The following is a 16,773-nucleotide window of genomic DNA, read 5'->3' as shown; positions in this document are numbered from 1 at the left end:
CACGGGAGGAGCACATGCATTAATTTAGTATTGTGAGAGAATCACTAAAAACTGTAAACAAATATGTTTTGAAATACTTATGAAACACATGTCGTGCACTTGAGTTGTATTGCTAATGAGGTATCTCTTCAAAGGAAACATCATGGGAATAATATAAAGAATTCCTAAACAACACAGGTAGAATCAAGATGCCAGGTATGTACAGTAGTTACACTGCTCCATTTATTCCCTCAGCATTCTCCAGACCCAAAGTGACCAAACAGCTATATGTGCCTGGAAAACTGCAATGCTTCATTTGTCACCCATTTTTAATGAAGCAAAGAATGCACCTACCTTTGCCTAGGCATGTGCATAGTGTCATATTAATTGTAGTCTTGTATTCTTGTTTTGAAATGAGCAGGCCATAAAATATGGGCTTGAGTGACACTTCATAAAATAATTGAGACCTTGTTTAATAATCAGTTAGTGTAAATTATGGAAATGTTAATTCAGCTTTGGAGAGCTTCCTATTATAAGGGTCTTTCTAAAAGTACTGTTTATTTCCTTACAGTGCTTATTGTTTATTGAACATTTCAATATACTATAAATTATTGCAAAAAGCAGTAAGACACTTTTTTTTTGGTTGTGGTTTTCAGTGTGTGAGTTGAATGTCATGGGACTTTTAAAGTCAGTGTTGGTAAGGACACATAAATATGTTTTATAGAAGTAAAGTTAGTGTGAGATTCTTACTTAGAGTTTGTCTTCTTTGCTTAGTAATTATGTATTTTCTAGGTGTACATAGAAATTACTGGTTTGGATCAGTAGATTGGTGGTTCCTTTAAGCATGTGTTGTAGCATAGGGGTTGAAAAAAGGTACCACCAGATCAATCCATGGAGTAAAACTAGAGAAATATACAGATCACCAAATTTGCAAAGGTAAGTGTGGGAATGATAGTCTCAGCTATAGTAGTGGAGAATGAAAAGTTCCACTGGCCACTGTAGAGGAAGGAATTGAACTGGGAGAGACAGATTTGCTGTGATCGTGGCATGTATTCAGAAACACAGACTGAACATGGTAGCAGAACCTGGCTGTGGATGTTGTTAGCAGACACTCTGACTTTTCAGCAGTCTAAATGTTAGTATAGCTGTCGTCACTTGGGAAAAGGCTTTGAAATCATCATAGACAGCTCTCTGGAAACTTAAACTCTCCCTACTTGCTTGCTTGCAAGCAAGCAAGCAGAAAAAAAACCAAAACAACAGAGTAAGTGTTGTGGAGGAAGAAAAATAATGCTATTACATAATGCCATGCTATACACACAATTTTGATGCAGGTTGCAATTTGGTTCAGCCTTTTTCAGAATAGGAAAGAATTGGAAAAGATAATACATATGGGAGTAATAGTAACTCTTGGATAAAGATGCACCAAATTGATTAACTTAAAACATTTCTGAGGAAGAGAAATTACATAAATTTAAAAAAATGGCACTGGGAAAATGTAGAGAAGTTACTACTTCTTATTGGGAAAAGAAATTGTACAAATTTCAAGTACTGAGCATAAACTCTGTATGCTTTCGTAATGTACATTCTGGAATGACAAAACTGCATTCACCATGATGTGAAGACTACAAGTAAATTAAAGTAAAGTAAAGTAAATTAAAGTAAATTGAAGGGGTTATGGTGAATCAGTGAAGGATAAAGCCCCAGATGGCTATTACAACACCTTTTTCAAAAGCCTGTGTAAGCCACCATCTGCAGAAAGCTGGGAGGATATACCACAAAAAGATTGCTGTTAGGTTTTGGTTTTTTTTCTCTCCTGTCCTTTCTACATCTCTCCTCAGGCATATACTACATAGTGTAGTATATGGTATAGAAAAATAGATATTGTACCAGGTAGACTTTGTTCTTCCCTTGTGCTGAAGTTAATATGTTCCATGGAGGAACCAAGACTTGTGGAAGTATGTTGGAGCCTAAAAGTGGAAGTGTCCTACAGACTGATAATGCACATCCAGGTGCAGACCCACCTTGCCCATTTCCTCTGCAATGCTTTGAACCCCATGCGGTGAAGTTCCAGTTAGATGGGATGGAGCCCTGGTCACAACTGACAGTACAAAAGAAGGTGCAAGAGAATTTATTAGGCACGAGGAGCTACTTTGGGAAAAGAGTAGTCTAAGCGAAGGGGATGTGCGCTGTCTTGAAATAAATATTATGATGTGACATGAGGAGGATCTAGTTATTTAAACCTAGAGGTGTTGTAAAGCTATCAAGGCCGAGAAGCAAATGAATTGTGTGATTCTGATATATTATATTACGGCAGCAATTGTGTTTGGCAAGGCTGTGTTGAAAATTATGTCTGGACCACAATGCAAGCAGAGTAAGAACATAGAAAAAAGTTCTGAAAAATCAGGAGGCATACAGATGAAGGAACCAAATTTTTAAAAAGCTGTCAGAAAAAAGAAATGTTGAGTGCTCTCTATCTCTCCCTCTTATTATAGATACACACGGATACCACACTAAGAGCATATGTCTCCAGAGCAGCCAGTTCAAGTATTCCAGGTTTATACACTGCTACTAAACAGTGACTGGGTCTGACTTCTCAGAAACTGCTATTGCAGCACATGCAGCTTCCTTTGTGCAGAAAGACTTTGAATAGCAGTTGGATAAAGCAAAGACTAACCTGGGGCTGTAGGGTCTCCAGTGGAGAATTCTCTCATACTAGACAAAGAGAATCTTGATCTAGGTGGTTCTTATCTACCAGTGGTCTTTTGTGTTTATTTACAGGTTCTGGAAGAGGAACGTAAAGTGTTTCTGGCTGTGATTACACTTAAAACATTTGGGACATTTTTTTGAAGGCAGGCTTGAAACTCTTTTCCGGATGTGGAAATCATTGAAACCACTTTTTGCCCTGTGCCACCAAATTCCACCTTCTGGTGGTGTTCAAGGATATCAGTGAACAAGGCTCAGATTTTTTGAAGGGACCATTCAGGTGTATATTTACAAGAGGAAAACTCTTGGCTATGGAATTGGAAAGCTAAATGATGGACATAGAAATTCATTGAAGAAATGATTACTGAAATATCCTTGATGCAGCCAGTAGAGAGATGTGTTGTTGAGACATTAAGAAGGAAATAATCCTTCTGAACCAGTCAAGTGCTTTCTGTGCTTGGAACATTGTAATGGAATTCTTAATGTTTCTTGGTAACTTAACAGACACTTAAAAGGTGGATTGTAGTGTGACAGAGTTAAGTTAAGTATTGATCTGATGATCCAAAATGCATTTAGTTATTGTCCTATGATGGCAAAAGGCCTGGAGATTATATAAAGCTGTGAAACTTGGGAGTTGTTAATAAACCCGTGTAGTGTTACGGAGATCTAGTATATAGATAGTTTTGCACCCATAAAGGTAACTTGAAGAATTGAGAAATTATAAATTGTTTATAGTCCTTAATAGATTCTATATTAAAAAAGAAGAATATCTTGGGTAACGGGGGGATTATCAGGATGAACGCTCTCATTCAGTGAGTAGCTGTGGGCAAAAAAAGATAGTGATGTGGTAGGAAGCATAATCACTGGAATGGAGTGTGCTGGTATGTGTGTGTGCCTAATTAAGGTGCACTGTTCAGTGTTTACCTTGAAAGGCTGATGAAATTATGACAACTCTGTAACATGTGGTGAAACAAAGTAATGAGAAGCTTGGTGAACCTCTGCTACCTAACACCTTTCTCCTTTTCCCCCACCCCTTAAAGAAAGACTTGTAAATGATGTGATAATTTCCCTTAGATAAGAAGTGAGGAGAAATGGATTCAAAGTTTATAAAATATAAATGGTAAAAGGGAAAGCATGTTGGAAGATTAAGTTCTTGTCATATACAGGAGTGTATTACACCATGAAATCAAAAGATCAGGATTCAGTTACAAATGCTTGATTCTTTTTTTTTCCCTGTAGAGTATTTTTAGTGTGTTGTTGCTGCCATAATAAGTTGTTAAGCCCAAACTGTGAAGACAATTTTTAAAATTATAAATGTTGTGGGTACCACAGAATTTAGATTTTTGATTATTTAAAAAATGGTGCAAATAACAACAGTCTAATAAAGATCAGTAAGAGAATAATTTTGAGTACATTATTCAACAAATATCTGCATCAGAGTTTTGTTATCCTACAGTGTAATTTCCTCTGATTAATTTTAAGTGGAGTAGTGGACTCAATAGACAACTGACACTTAGTTTGTGTTTTGGTAGTCCTGTATTACTGTAATGGTTAATGTGTTAACTTTTTAGGCACTTAAGAATTATATTCCTACTGTTGATTTCTGAATTAATAGTTATAACTGGTTATGATTTGCTTTATGGTATTTAAACTTGCTTTTTAATATTTATTTTTCCTCCTCTTCTAAGGGTTGTGTACTGAAGGCCTGTACCGTGTTAGTGGGAATAAAACAGATCAAGACAACATTCAAAAACAGTTTGATCAAGGTAATCAGAGATTTTATTATTTAGAGCTAAAATAGAACATGGATTCTCCATGGATTTATCACAGTGCAATACAAAAGGATTGCACTTTGAAACTAACTTCTATAGCACTGTGTCCTTAATGCTCTGGTGGGTTGTGTCGGTATAGTCCAGGTTATTACCAGTGAAGCTTCAAAGATGCAACTGGCTTAAGTGCTGTTAAAATATTATCTAGGTGGTATTTGAAGGTTTGAAAGAGTTTAAGTGCAGTCTTAGCTGCTTCTTGTGCTAATAGTTCATCAGTCCTAGGCATTAAGCCATTTGCTTCTGCTTCTTATGCCCCACAAATAGTAATTCTTGATATTTACTTTAGTGCAAGCTTTCGAGTAATACACATTACCAATTCAGTCTGGATAATTTCTAGCACAGCCTTTGTCATTGTGGAATATAATGAAATGTGATTTGTAGTTTAGGCTCTTCACTTTGATGTGTTTGTATTTTAAAATGAAAACATTTATTAAAACTTCTTAGATTTTAATCATGAAGTTGAGTCTGTGAAAAATAGTAAAATACCTCCTAGATGTTAAAGAAAATAAATGTGCTATTTCTTTATGCCTTGCTTTGCTGTTTAGCAGCATTTTGGGAAATAGAATTTATAGCTACTTACTGAACAAAATTGATTAATCAGAAGCCAGTTAATGAGAAATACAAAATCATTCAAGTCTTCATAGAGAATTAGACCACTTCAGTTTTCTCATCTTATGCAGTTTTGTGATTCTGTCAGATTTTCTTATATTTGATTTCTTGTAGGTGTGGTAGCAACTTATCAATAGGTTCACCTTTTCCTTCCTTATTTAATAATCATTTGGCAAAATTTTAGTTTTCAGTGTTCTGAATAAATTCTTGTTTTCATAAAGTATTATAAGGAATGATAAGAGTAGGTTTTACTTAGACTGTTATTTTTTAAATTTTGTTTTGCAGATCATAATATCAGTCTGGAATCAATGGGGGTAACAGTGAATGCTGTGGCTGGGGCTCTGAAAGCTTTTTTTGCAGATCTGCCAGATCCATTAGTTCCTTACTGTTTGCATCAAGAGTTATTAGAAACATCAAGTAAGTAATAAACAACTTTTCTTGATTTAATCGTGTTATTTCCATTGCCCGTATTACTATTTTTATTTCATTGTAAGTTAAAAGGACTGTCTGCACTGAATAATTTTTAAATTCCTTAGACACATGTATTTTTTAATATTCTTTAAAATTAGAACTATATAGAGTAAGATGAATGTAATAAATTTATTTTTTAAAATAAGTTTGTGGCTTATTTCTCTTTTTCCTAGAAAATTTAATTGGGAGACATCTACGTTTTTCCTTTTTTTATTAAGTGATAAAAATGATGAAAGCTCTTGGAGCAGCTTTGCAGTTGCTAATGGGAAAACTCCCTTGAATTTGTGAAGTCTTACTTTCAAAGTAGACTTTAAAAACCAGACACATCTATGGGATATTATGGTAATTCTCTAATTCTCTTAGCCTTTTTTTTTTTTTTTTTCAAATTATTTTTGAACTCTTGTAAGATGCTTATTTTTGCCTTACAAACATTTTTTGGATGTTTCATAATATTCCTGTCTTTGGAGTTAATGTCTGGTATTGGCAGTAAACTGTTCAACAAAACAACCACCACACTTTTTTACAGAATGTGACTGTCATGTACAATATTCCAAAGTATTTTTTGTTCAAAACATGGAGACACTAGTGTAAGCCTAAGGCTTGGGCCTGGACTTGATTAATACATTAGCTCATTAGAAATTTTGTATTTTTTGATGGTATCTGTAAATACCTATTTCTGGTATTTCTGCTGTACTTTTCACGTGCATTGCTTGTTTAATGTAGTTACTTTGGTTTTATTTTTTTCTTAAAAGTATAACAGTTCAATTCTAGTCAAAACATAAAATAGCTTAGAACAGAAATGTAATTACTGTTTTAAAATGCCATTATGTCATTAAGTTTATATTTGGGATATACTGGACTGTATTAAACATTTTTTCTATGATATTAGAGTAGATCAAAGTTCTTCTTAGCAATGCAGTCAAGTAATAGAGGGGATTTTTTTATTTATTCCTTTTTATGATATGAGTCATCATTGATTAGAAGCATATTCTGCAGAATGTATGGATCCACAGCATTACTTGCTGGGTTTTTTTCAGATAAAATTGTTACTGTATTTCATATTCCTTTCCTACATGTTGGTTATTTCTTGTTTGAAGCATAAATTTCTCTTCTTCTTTAGGCAGCATATTTAAAATAGCTGTACCAGCCCTATTCATGATTTTTTATTATTTTAATAACTGTGAAGTTTAAGAGTGTTCTAAGCTCATATGAATAGGAACATATTCTGTCATAACATTATGTAAGCAGAGGGAACTCTAACAGGAAATGACCCTGTCATATGGTTATTCTACAAGCCAGTAGTAACTTGGTCAAGTAATTATTTCCTGAACACAGATAAATAATTCTGCTTAAATTCAGGAAAATATTTTTGTGCTTAGTTAAACTTGCAGTGGATGTACTTAGTGTGCTTAGAGTAACCAGGAAAAACTCTGTGATAAAGAAGTTACTCCATGGAAATAGGAATTTTATCAAATATTTTCTCACTTGATACTTCCTTGTGAATATCTTACCTGTACAATTATACTAGGAAAAAGACTTAGCAACACTTTATTCAGTATGTCTTTCTAGATGTGTCAGAAAATGTCACTTATTTCTATAGAAATCATGGATAAGACAGAACGGCTGCACGAGTTAAAAGAGATTGTGAAGAAATTCCACCCAGTGAACTATGATGTCTTCAAATACATCATAACACATCTAAACAGGTTTAGTATTTTTCAATTTTGTTTAAGTTCTGAAAGTTGTGTAAGTTGTTGTGTATTTTATTAAGTTGCAAAAAAGATTGTGTCTCTAACAATGAATTATCTACTAGAATTGAAAATGTGGAAAAAAAAATAGGATGTACAGTTGAAAAATAAAACCTTATAGATTTGTTTCTCACATATTATTGACATATTTTTCTGGCATCATTACTACTCTAAAGTTAAAAAAATGCTGTACTTATACTTCACCTAATAATAACTATGCACCTAATTATAACTATTACAGACCCTTCCCCCAGGAAATAATAGCTATTAACATTCTAGACTAGTCTAGGTTTTGAGGAATTTGAGTCATTTGCCCTAAACACCCTCTTCCTCCTTGCCCCCTTTTCCTGCTCCTGCCAAAGCAGGGCTAGCTTCAATCAAAATCTACAAAATAGAGCCCAAACCATGTGCTGAATAGTAAAATGTAGAAAAAAGGTGTAACAGTAAATTGGTTACACTTGCTTCTTAAATTTTGCCTCTTGCCTAGAAATTTCATGTCTTTGTATTTAAAAGTTATTTCCAAATTTACTAAAATAGTATTAATAGATGTATAACACATCATAATCTGAGCCTTTATGTGTACAATATTGTCAGAAAAAAAGAGAGAAAAAGACCAGCTTACTTGTGCTTCTTATTCAGCTGAAATGAAATTATTCTCTGAAATCCACAGAATGAGGTTAACTGTCCTATTGTTGAGGTTATAAGGGATCTTGGGAGATTGTTTTGTTCAACCCCATTTCTTTCACAGAGTCAATTACAACAGATTCCCCAGGATGGTGTCCAATTAGGTTTTCAGTATCTCCATGAAGTGAGAGACTCCAGTCTCTCAGAACAGCCTGTTTTAGTGCTCAGTCACCCTTCACAGTAAAAAGTGTTTTCTTGCACTAAGAATTTCCTGAGTGTTTGTGCCTTTTGTCCTGTCACTGAACACTACTCAGAATTCTGGGTCTCAATTCATCTTCTTTACACCCTCCTATCAGATATTTAAAACAAATGATAAAAGTTTCCTGAGCTTTTCCAGGCTAAACAATAATAACATTCTGAGCTTTTCCCCATGTGAGGGATATTTGATCTCGTAGTGATCTTCTTCTTAATGTTGTTATTGGGCTCACTCCAGTGTGTTCTGTTGTGCTGGAGAGTCCAGAGCTGGATCCCAGACTCCAGATGTGGCTTTTGCAGTGCTGAGTAGAGGGGGAAAGATCAGGTCCCTAGACTGTCAAAAAGACTGTCCCTCTGTCAAAAGTCTTCATCTGGTCACTTGTTGGTATAGCACAGATGAATGTACAATGTCAAGTACCTAGACTGGTGAACATGAGTGATGATACACATTGGCCTTTGCTTTCTGGTCTGGTCCTCTCTCTGTTAATGATCAGTGATTTACATTGCAGGTTGCTAGTAACAAAATGATCTTTTCTTAAAGAAAGGCTGTCATTTTTTGTCTCATTTGCAGTGTCAGGTAGCTACATTCCATTCAACAAGAAATCTGCTTGGATGTAAGCAATTGCATGTATAAAAAGGTGGATACAACTCTATACAGATCTTAAAGCAACTTGTAGCTAAATTCTTGACAGTCTGTATTTATTTTTAAGAGTTTACTTAGTGGCAAATTACTGCTGCTATATAATTAAAATGGAAATGTTGTTTGCCAAATGAATTGTTCATTTAATGAGGTAAAGCAGCCTTCTACATGATGAAAGAGCTCTCATCACAAGCTAATATTTTAGATGCTTTGTTTTTACATCCTACATCATTACAGTAAAATATGTGCTATTGTTGTATAGTTAGAAATGATTGGTGATTGATATTATTTTGTGTCCACAAGCACAAAACCTGGTTGTTGAAACAAAAAATACAAGTATGGATGAGTAATAAAAGATACAAATATGAGACCAGTAACCATAAGAATTCAGTAAATGGCAACAATGAGATGAATTTTTCATTAGTGTTATGAGCAACTTTCTGAGCATTTCAGGTAGTTGTGGTTGATTTACAGTAAGCAGGACTCAGCTTTTCAACAGGCTAGTGTTGGATCAACATTGGCTTTTTTCATACACAGTCTTTGGTAACAACACCCTTCATATATAAGGACTAATATGGCATAATATACTTCTGAAGTCTGGGAAAACACCAGTGTACGGCTTTTAAAGTCTGATCAGAGTGGGTTCACAGTCTGAAGTTCCCGAGACATGGCGGTGGAGGAAGTGGGCAGGCTCAAGAGAGACACATCATTTTTTATTTTGAGTGAACATAGAAGAAGGTAAAGGAGCATTTGCTCAGCACTTAGAAGAAGATTCTAAAGTAGTTAGAATAAGTTGGGTAGGAGATCAACATACAGGTTTGGTAGGGTTTTGTTTACTCTTAGATAGTACAAAGGTAAAGTTGAAGCAGAGGAGGGAATGCAGTTGATTGTTCATTTTTTTAATCTGATTGTGAGCTGTTGCTGGGGAGGAGGTGCAATGCCTTTTTTTTCTTTCACCTCCACCCATAATTAATTTCCGGTTGCTTCATTTATTTGGTCTCATGATGGTAAGGGTACAGCATGTTAGTAATAATGCTAAGCAACATGTAGCTTACATTTATTCTTTGATCTGTAAATTAATTTAAAATGTAATTCTTTTAGCAAAGAGATTACAAATTTTACTGCCACTCAGAAATAGTATCTAAATGTCCTTTGGACCAAACTTACTCAAAACAGATTGAGAGGCAGTATTTGTATACCTTCACGCTTTTTTTTATGCTTTATCATTACCATTATACATGCACTGTAAATGAGTGGAAATATTTTCTTGTAGTGTTAATTCTGGTGTTTACTATGGCTTTCACAGCTCTTGAATCTATGGACTACAGCCAGCTGTCAGAAATTCTTGTGGGCTGCTCTTGTTAATCATCAAAATTGTAACTGACAAATTTCTGAAGTTTTATTTTCTGTCTATTTCTACAGGACAATTGTAGCTCTGCTACCTTTGTGATATCTAGTGTAATACAGGAAATGCATATTCCCAGTTGAATGCATATCTTAGGTGTTTGCCAGATGTATTAACACATGATTTTTCTTGCATCTTTCAGTAATTCTAGATAAAATTGTGATGCCAGTTTAGAATGCAGAATATTTTAGAAAAACAAAATACCCTGGCTCTTTCTAGCCTGTTGCTGATAAAAGCATTTTTTTTTTCTGAGTAGGTATTTACTTGTAGATGATAAATTTGGTAACAGGGTAGTTCATTATTCTTTGGAGTTTTGTTTGTTTGTTTGGTAATAGTATTGCAATAATGAATTTAGATAATAAGTGAAGAACCTGTTTTGGTTTGTTTATTACTGTCGTTCAAAATGCTGGTGGAATGTTGAATTTCTTTCTTGATTAAAAGCTTAATCAGATTTATATTAGTTAACTATCCAAATCTGGAAGTGACATGGTTGCTAAATTTTGTTCTGCGTAATCGCATAAAATATTCAAGGACAATTGTTTTAATGGCTCACTGGAGGAAAGGAGCAAAAATCTTGAGATTGTTTAGTAATAATGCCTACAGTGAGAGTGCTGTGAGAATATTTCTAGCTGATTGCCTACTGGTTTTAATTCACTTTGTGTATATCATTCTCATTTCAGGGTTAGTCAGCAATATAAGACCAACTTCATGACTGCTGATAACTTATCGATTTGTTTCTGGCCCACTTTGATGAGACCTGATTTTGAAAACAGAGAGTTTCTTTCTACCACCAAAATCCATCAATCAGTTATAGAGACCTTCATTCAACAATGTCAGTTTTTCTTTTACAACGGGGAGATTGTAGAAGCACCCAACCCAGTGGCTTGTCAGCCACCGCCTTCCAACCCAGTGCAGATGGTGGAGCCCATGGTACCCCTGCAGCTGCCGCCGCCGCTGCAGCCTCAGCTGATACAGTCACAGCTACCAGCAGACCCTCTTGGTATTATATAGACAGAAGATGATTGCAGGCAGCCTGGCGCTGGACAGTACAGACAAGCTATAGACATGCATGTTTTCAGGATACAGTAATGTACTTCATATTTATGAAAAATAATTCCCATCCAGCTGATTGGACATCTTTTTGTTATATCCCGTACTGTGTTCCTCATTTGTACACGCTGCAGATAAAAACTATGTGATAAGCATGACTGGAGAGTTTTGATTTTTTTAAAAGCAAAAATAGCTATAAAGTTCAAAGCTGCTGCTGCATGATACCTTATTGCAATCACTATATCATTCCTGTGACGGTTTGTCACAATATATTGTGAATAAAATTTTTCTATGGAAATTAAATGATTTAAAAAAATTACATTTATGAAACATTCAATGCTTACAGCCTGCTTTATGGCTGATTTTTGTTATTTAACATGCTATTTTTGGCAATTTTCTTCACATTCAAGCATTCTGTGTAAACAACTGAAGCCCAGCTATAGTTTATTTTGTAATCTCCTGGCTACTTATGTGACTTTATGCTTAGGGTGGTTTATGGAAGAATGCAAAATGCACTGTTGAGAATTTTATGATCCCTCGCCATCCATCTTTACTTATAAGTTAACCTGTGGACAATTTAAGGGTGGGTGAACTTGCTTATTATTTCTTACAGCACAATACCAAGGACATGCTTGTTGTAAAAGTGAGTTTCAAATATTGTAGAAAAATTTCGATGTTGCCTACTTATTTCTTTATGTTCCATTTCCGAACTAAACATTTTGTAAAACTGTTAATTCTGTAAACAGCTGCATGTTTAAAAGATCATTGATGGTCTTGTAAACTTAATCTAATATATTTTAGATATTTTAATTTTTCCCACTTGGGAATACATGTAGTGTTTAGAAAATAGTTCATGACATTTTCATATAAGGTTATATAACTTTTCATACATAAACATGACTTTTGTTGTAGTAAAATTCTCTAAACCAAACAATGTTTTAATCTAGGACTTCAATTAATCTATTCTTTAAATCTATTTTTATGTGACCCTCTAAAGATATACAAAAATGCATTGCTAATACATGGCAATAAATACTTTGGGTACTGACAATTAACCTCTTTGGAGTGTGTATATATAAAATCACATAAACTTGTATTCATATTTTTTTTCCTGTGGTATGTTGTACTAAAATTTCAGATGACTCTTTTTTCCGTATTTTTAAATTATCTTTTTTTTTCCCATTTATTTTACTTTTATATTGGTACCAATTTTGCTGTAAAAGAATGCTGCTTAATTTAAACAAATCTTTTGGTTAAATATTTTCATAGTGGTAAAAAAATTAGAAGGTTACAAATTGTAGCAAAGGGGAGACCGTAGATAAACACTACCTGTGAGACTTTTCATAGCAGCTTTTTTTCTTTCATGCTCAAAATGTACCTTTTTAGGTCTGCAAAGAAGAAAGCTTTGGCTTATTCAGCTGCTAGACTGTTTTGTGTAGTTAAAAAAAAAAAAAAAAGCTTTATGATGGTCGCTGTTGTAATCTTCACTTATAACAAGATTTAAGATCGTCTTGTATGTATTATAGTAAATAGATGATTTTGAGAATTAAGGCTTTTATTAAGAGATTGATTTGCTCCATTTTCCCAAAATAAAAATTGCCTTTCCCACTTATGTCCTAGGTATTGTACTTCTAATGACTTGGATTATCATTCTAGATTACTAAAATACCATAAACCTGGCTGCTGTTTGAAGTACATGTATATTATAAATTATCTTGATATTGTGTTATATTCTTGCAAGTAATTATCTTTTTTAAGAAAACATAAAAAAGAAAAGTCAACTCTATTCCTATTGCAAAGCACACAGGAACTAATAGTACAATAAAGTCTGTCCTGTAAATTGTAGTATTCCTAACTTGTTCTACTTTACCTGTTGTCTATATAGCTTTTATTTATAGTTTTCAGTCTAATCTTGGCATGTTTAGCAAAGAAAATGAAACTTCAAGAGTTTTATAAAACTATTTCTAGGTTGCTAAAGAATTTATTTTTCTACTGTATATGGCATAGACAAAGCATCACCTGTACAGGAAACAAGTCTATTTCTAATAGAAGTAAGCTTAAAAATAAATGCCAGTCATATCCATATTTAAAAATTCCATCTATAAAGTATCTCTAGTCTTTGTAAATGTGAATTACATTTTAAACTTTCTATAAATTCCAATTTTTTTTTGCCATAATATTTAACTAATCTTTGGATACTAATTTTTAGAATAATTTACATTCCATTTCATGATGGATTTTCATGTTGAACTTCTTGCAGTATTTGCAGTACCATTTCTTCCTTTATGATGTTGTGGCTAAATGGCTAAATCATCATTATTTTTAAGAATCTTAACATTTCCATTCAGCCAAATATGAAAGAGTTATTATTATTACTACATTTACTGGATAAACATAGAGAAGTAAGAAAGCCTGGCATGTGGCGCCTGCTTGTCACATGGAACCGTCCCTGCATCCTGTTTGCATTCTGGAAGTGTTGTATGCAGGAATGTGGATATGTGTGTACCTGTAATATATACACTTTGATTTTTTTAATCTGTGTGTTAATGCAGACACGCATGCACATACACCCACATAGTAAAGTTTTTAAAATGTACTAGGAAATTAAACTGTGGTTATTAAAGATTTTTAATAGAGCTTTCTCTATTATTATTTTTATTAGTGCTATAAAATGAGGAAGCATGTTACTATATCCAAATTCCTCATACTTTGGCTCATGTAGACCCCTCTAGTTTTAATGAAAATCCAAACAATAATAACTATATTTTTTAATGTGAGCATTTTTACCGTAATATCTATCTTGATAAAGATACAAATGTATATTACTTTGATTGAGCCATCTCAGTGACACTTTATGTAGTAGTTTCTTTTTTTACGTTACAATGGTATAGACATGCTGCAGTGTACTGTCTTTCACTGTTTCAGCAATTCTAAAATCCCAGACCCGAGTTACAGAAGTGCCATTTTAAGTAATGCTTAACAGGTTATTTCAAAAATCCTTACCCTTCATGATCTTGTGGAATTTAAACTCATATAGTGTAAATAGATCGCAGATGTCAACTCAAGTGAAAAGAAACTTTGTTGTTGTTCTATGTTTTCTCCTTTATTTGAATCCTGGTTGCTAGGAATTTATAGGTATGTTTATTTTTAGTTGCTGGAGTTTAGCTTCCCATATTTATGATAAACATAGAAAAACTATCAATTGGAGATTAAAAAACCAGGCCGTAGTTTATGTGCTTCTTTCTCTTTTTTTTCAGTAATTGTGATGCTGTTTGTCAACTGCAAAAATTGCACACATTTAAAAAAATTTCAAGTAAAAATTTTGTTCTTTGTTTATAGTGTAATCTTTTGTTGCTACATCAAGAGAATACTGCAGTGAATTAAATATCAGTGAAGCTTATTCTGTATAAAAGATGCAACAAATAAAATACTAAGATGCTTACTGTGTATAATGTTCAGTTTAGTTGCCTACTAAATTTTTAAAGGCAAAAGCACCCTATCATTCACAGACACAGAAATGAAATTTAGCAGTAAATCTTGCTAAAGTAAGAGTGCAATGTGTGTTTAAGTTTTTCTTGGGTGGGAGGCTGTCTCTCGTGGGTCTCTTAAATTTATTTTTCCTGTGGAATTTTTAAACCTGAAGTAAAAGCTGGGCTTTTAAGGTCAGCTTTAAGTCATCAGAGTGGTACATTATTGGTCATAATTCTGCTAATGACATGGGAGAAACACAGCTATGATAGTACTACTGGTTGCAGTTCTCATGTTTGCAGTGTCTGTGATTACTTAGTTTTTTCAGAACACCTTGAGTCAAATGGCTGGTGCAGAAATAACTGCAAAACCTTCCTGATGTTCTTCAAATCTGAACACTGTTTAGGTTTTATTATAGATATACATATATATTATATATATATTTATAGTAACACATTCAGATACTGGAGGACTTCAATCTCAAATAAGGATTCATGTTACATGTAATTTCCTCAGTGTGCAAATCTCAGTAATTTAGATTGCTTTATCAAAAAACAGCTCTACTGAATCTGACTGAAATATAATGCACTGTTCAGACTTGAGTTTCTGATGAGTAGCTGTCCCAGAGAACCAAAGTGTAACATCACTGATCACTTGTGTCAGATTCAGTCCTTCAACTAATTCATGGTTTCCATGGAATCAGAAAGGGATGAAGTTAATCTGTCATCATTAGTGAACTGAACACTTCCTGCCTTTCCTTACTGATGATTTCTTTCCCAAGTGTCTAGCCTGGTGCCTCTTATGGCTGTTTCTCATATGTTTCTCATCTTCCTTATAGAATACAATGCATGTGTGTTTAGAGCTGAAATTTTGTTGCTGAACTGACTGTCATTGATGCCCAGCTGGCAACATAGTGCTTTTATATTGCAGAATAGGGTTTAGTATACTTGATAATTTGACCATTAATGATTTTTGTTTGGTGTGATTTAGAAAACAGGAAATTAAATTGTGTCACCGAATGCCTGCAGTGCAGCAGCTGTGGTTTTCTCAGTTTTATAGTGTGATAATAACAAAAGACTGTTGTTGCTTCTACTTAGTAGATGTTTGAGTTTGAGAAAGGGTGGAAAGGAAATCCTGTAGTGAGTCTAGCTAACAACTGCATGTCTGTGCCTCAGGGTTAGATGCACTGACTTGCAGAGTATCTCTGGCTGCTTATGTGACTGACCAGTTTTTGCAGGGTAGCTGTAACTTATATTTTCCCCAAAATTACGGTATCACAATCTATCTGTTCTTGCAGATCTTTCTACCTCACTGCTCAAGAAGTGAAGGAAGAGAAGAATGGCTGTTCTCATCAATTCCTGCAGTTCTCAGATTTGTCACTGGTGAAAATTGTCAGGGGCTCCTAAATTGCTTTTGTAGTGTTTTACTGAAGTAGAAACGGAGTAAGTTAACAGTAGAGTTGACTGACACCGAGTGCAATCAATTGATGAAGCATATAGGAAAAACCCAAGTTGTACTGTCAAAGTGCAGGTGTTACGGTCTCCCCTTGAAGGCTCCACTCTCAGTACTTGGCAGTGTGACCTGAGTTTCTGCAGTAACAGCCCTTGGTCACATGGATCCTGTGCAAGATGGGAATGAAGAAGAGATCAAGAAACCTCAAAAAAACCAAAACAACTTTGAACAGCTGTCTCTGAAAATATTGAGATGAAATTATTAAACATTGAGTGTAGTAAAAAAAAATAAATATGGGGAATGAAACGTCCATGGTTGATTATTGAAATACATATTGAAATATGAATGTATATATGCATGCTTTTTTAAACTTAGTAAAGAAGTGGATGTTGATGCTGGGATTTTAACATAGTAAAGGTGGTCAGCCAGCTACAGGTAAATATTGGTTACAACTCAGATGTAAAGTTTTGAAAAATGAATGTTGACAGTTGTATCTAATTTTGGTACTGTATTGGTGAGTTGTCTAGCTCTAACATTACT

General features: G+C 34.1%; 1 protein-coding gene across 1 annotated transcript in view; it reads left to right on the top strand.

Annotated features, from left to right (window-relative positions):
- ARHGAP5 (Rho GTPase activating protein 5) overlaps positions 1-14,862 on the top strand; it is a 45,711-nt gene extending 30,849 nt beyond the window's left edge. The window contains exons 5-8 of the mRNA XM_083863206.1: positions 4,371-4,448; positions 5,406-5,537; positions 7,192-7,297; positions 10,944-14,862. Of these exons, the coding sequence (XP_083719332.1) occupies positions 4,371-4,448; positions 5,406-5,537; positions 7,192-7,297; positions 10,944-11,274 (647 nt within the window). The 3' untranslated portion in view covers positions 11,275-14,862. The remainder of the gene's footprint in view (positions 1-4,370; positions 4,449-5,405; positions 5,538-7,191; positions 7,298-10,943) is intronic.
- Positions 14,863-16,773: the final 1,911 nt, after the last annotated feature.

Source organism: Zosterops lateralis, assembly GCF_965231275.1.
Source record: "Zosterops lateralis genome assembly, chromosome: 6".
NCBI classification, from domain to species: Eukaryota; Metazoa; Chordata; class Aves; order Passeriformes; family Zosteropidae; genus Zosterops; species Zosterops lateralis.
The sequence above is the reverse complement of the archived record's forward strand: the minus strand, read 5'-3'. Positions and strand labels throughout refer to the sequence as shown.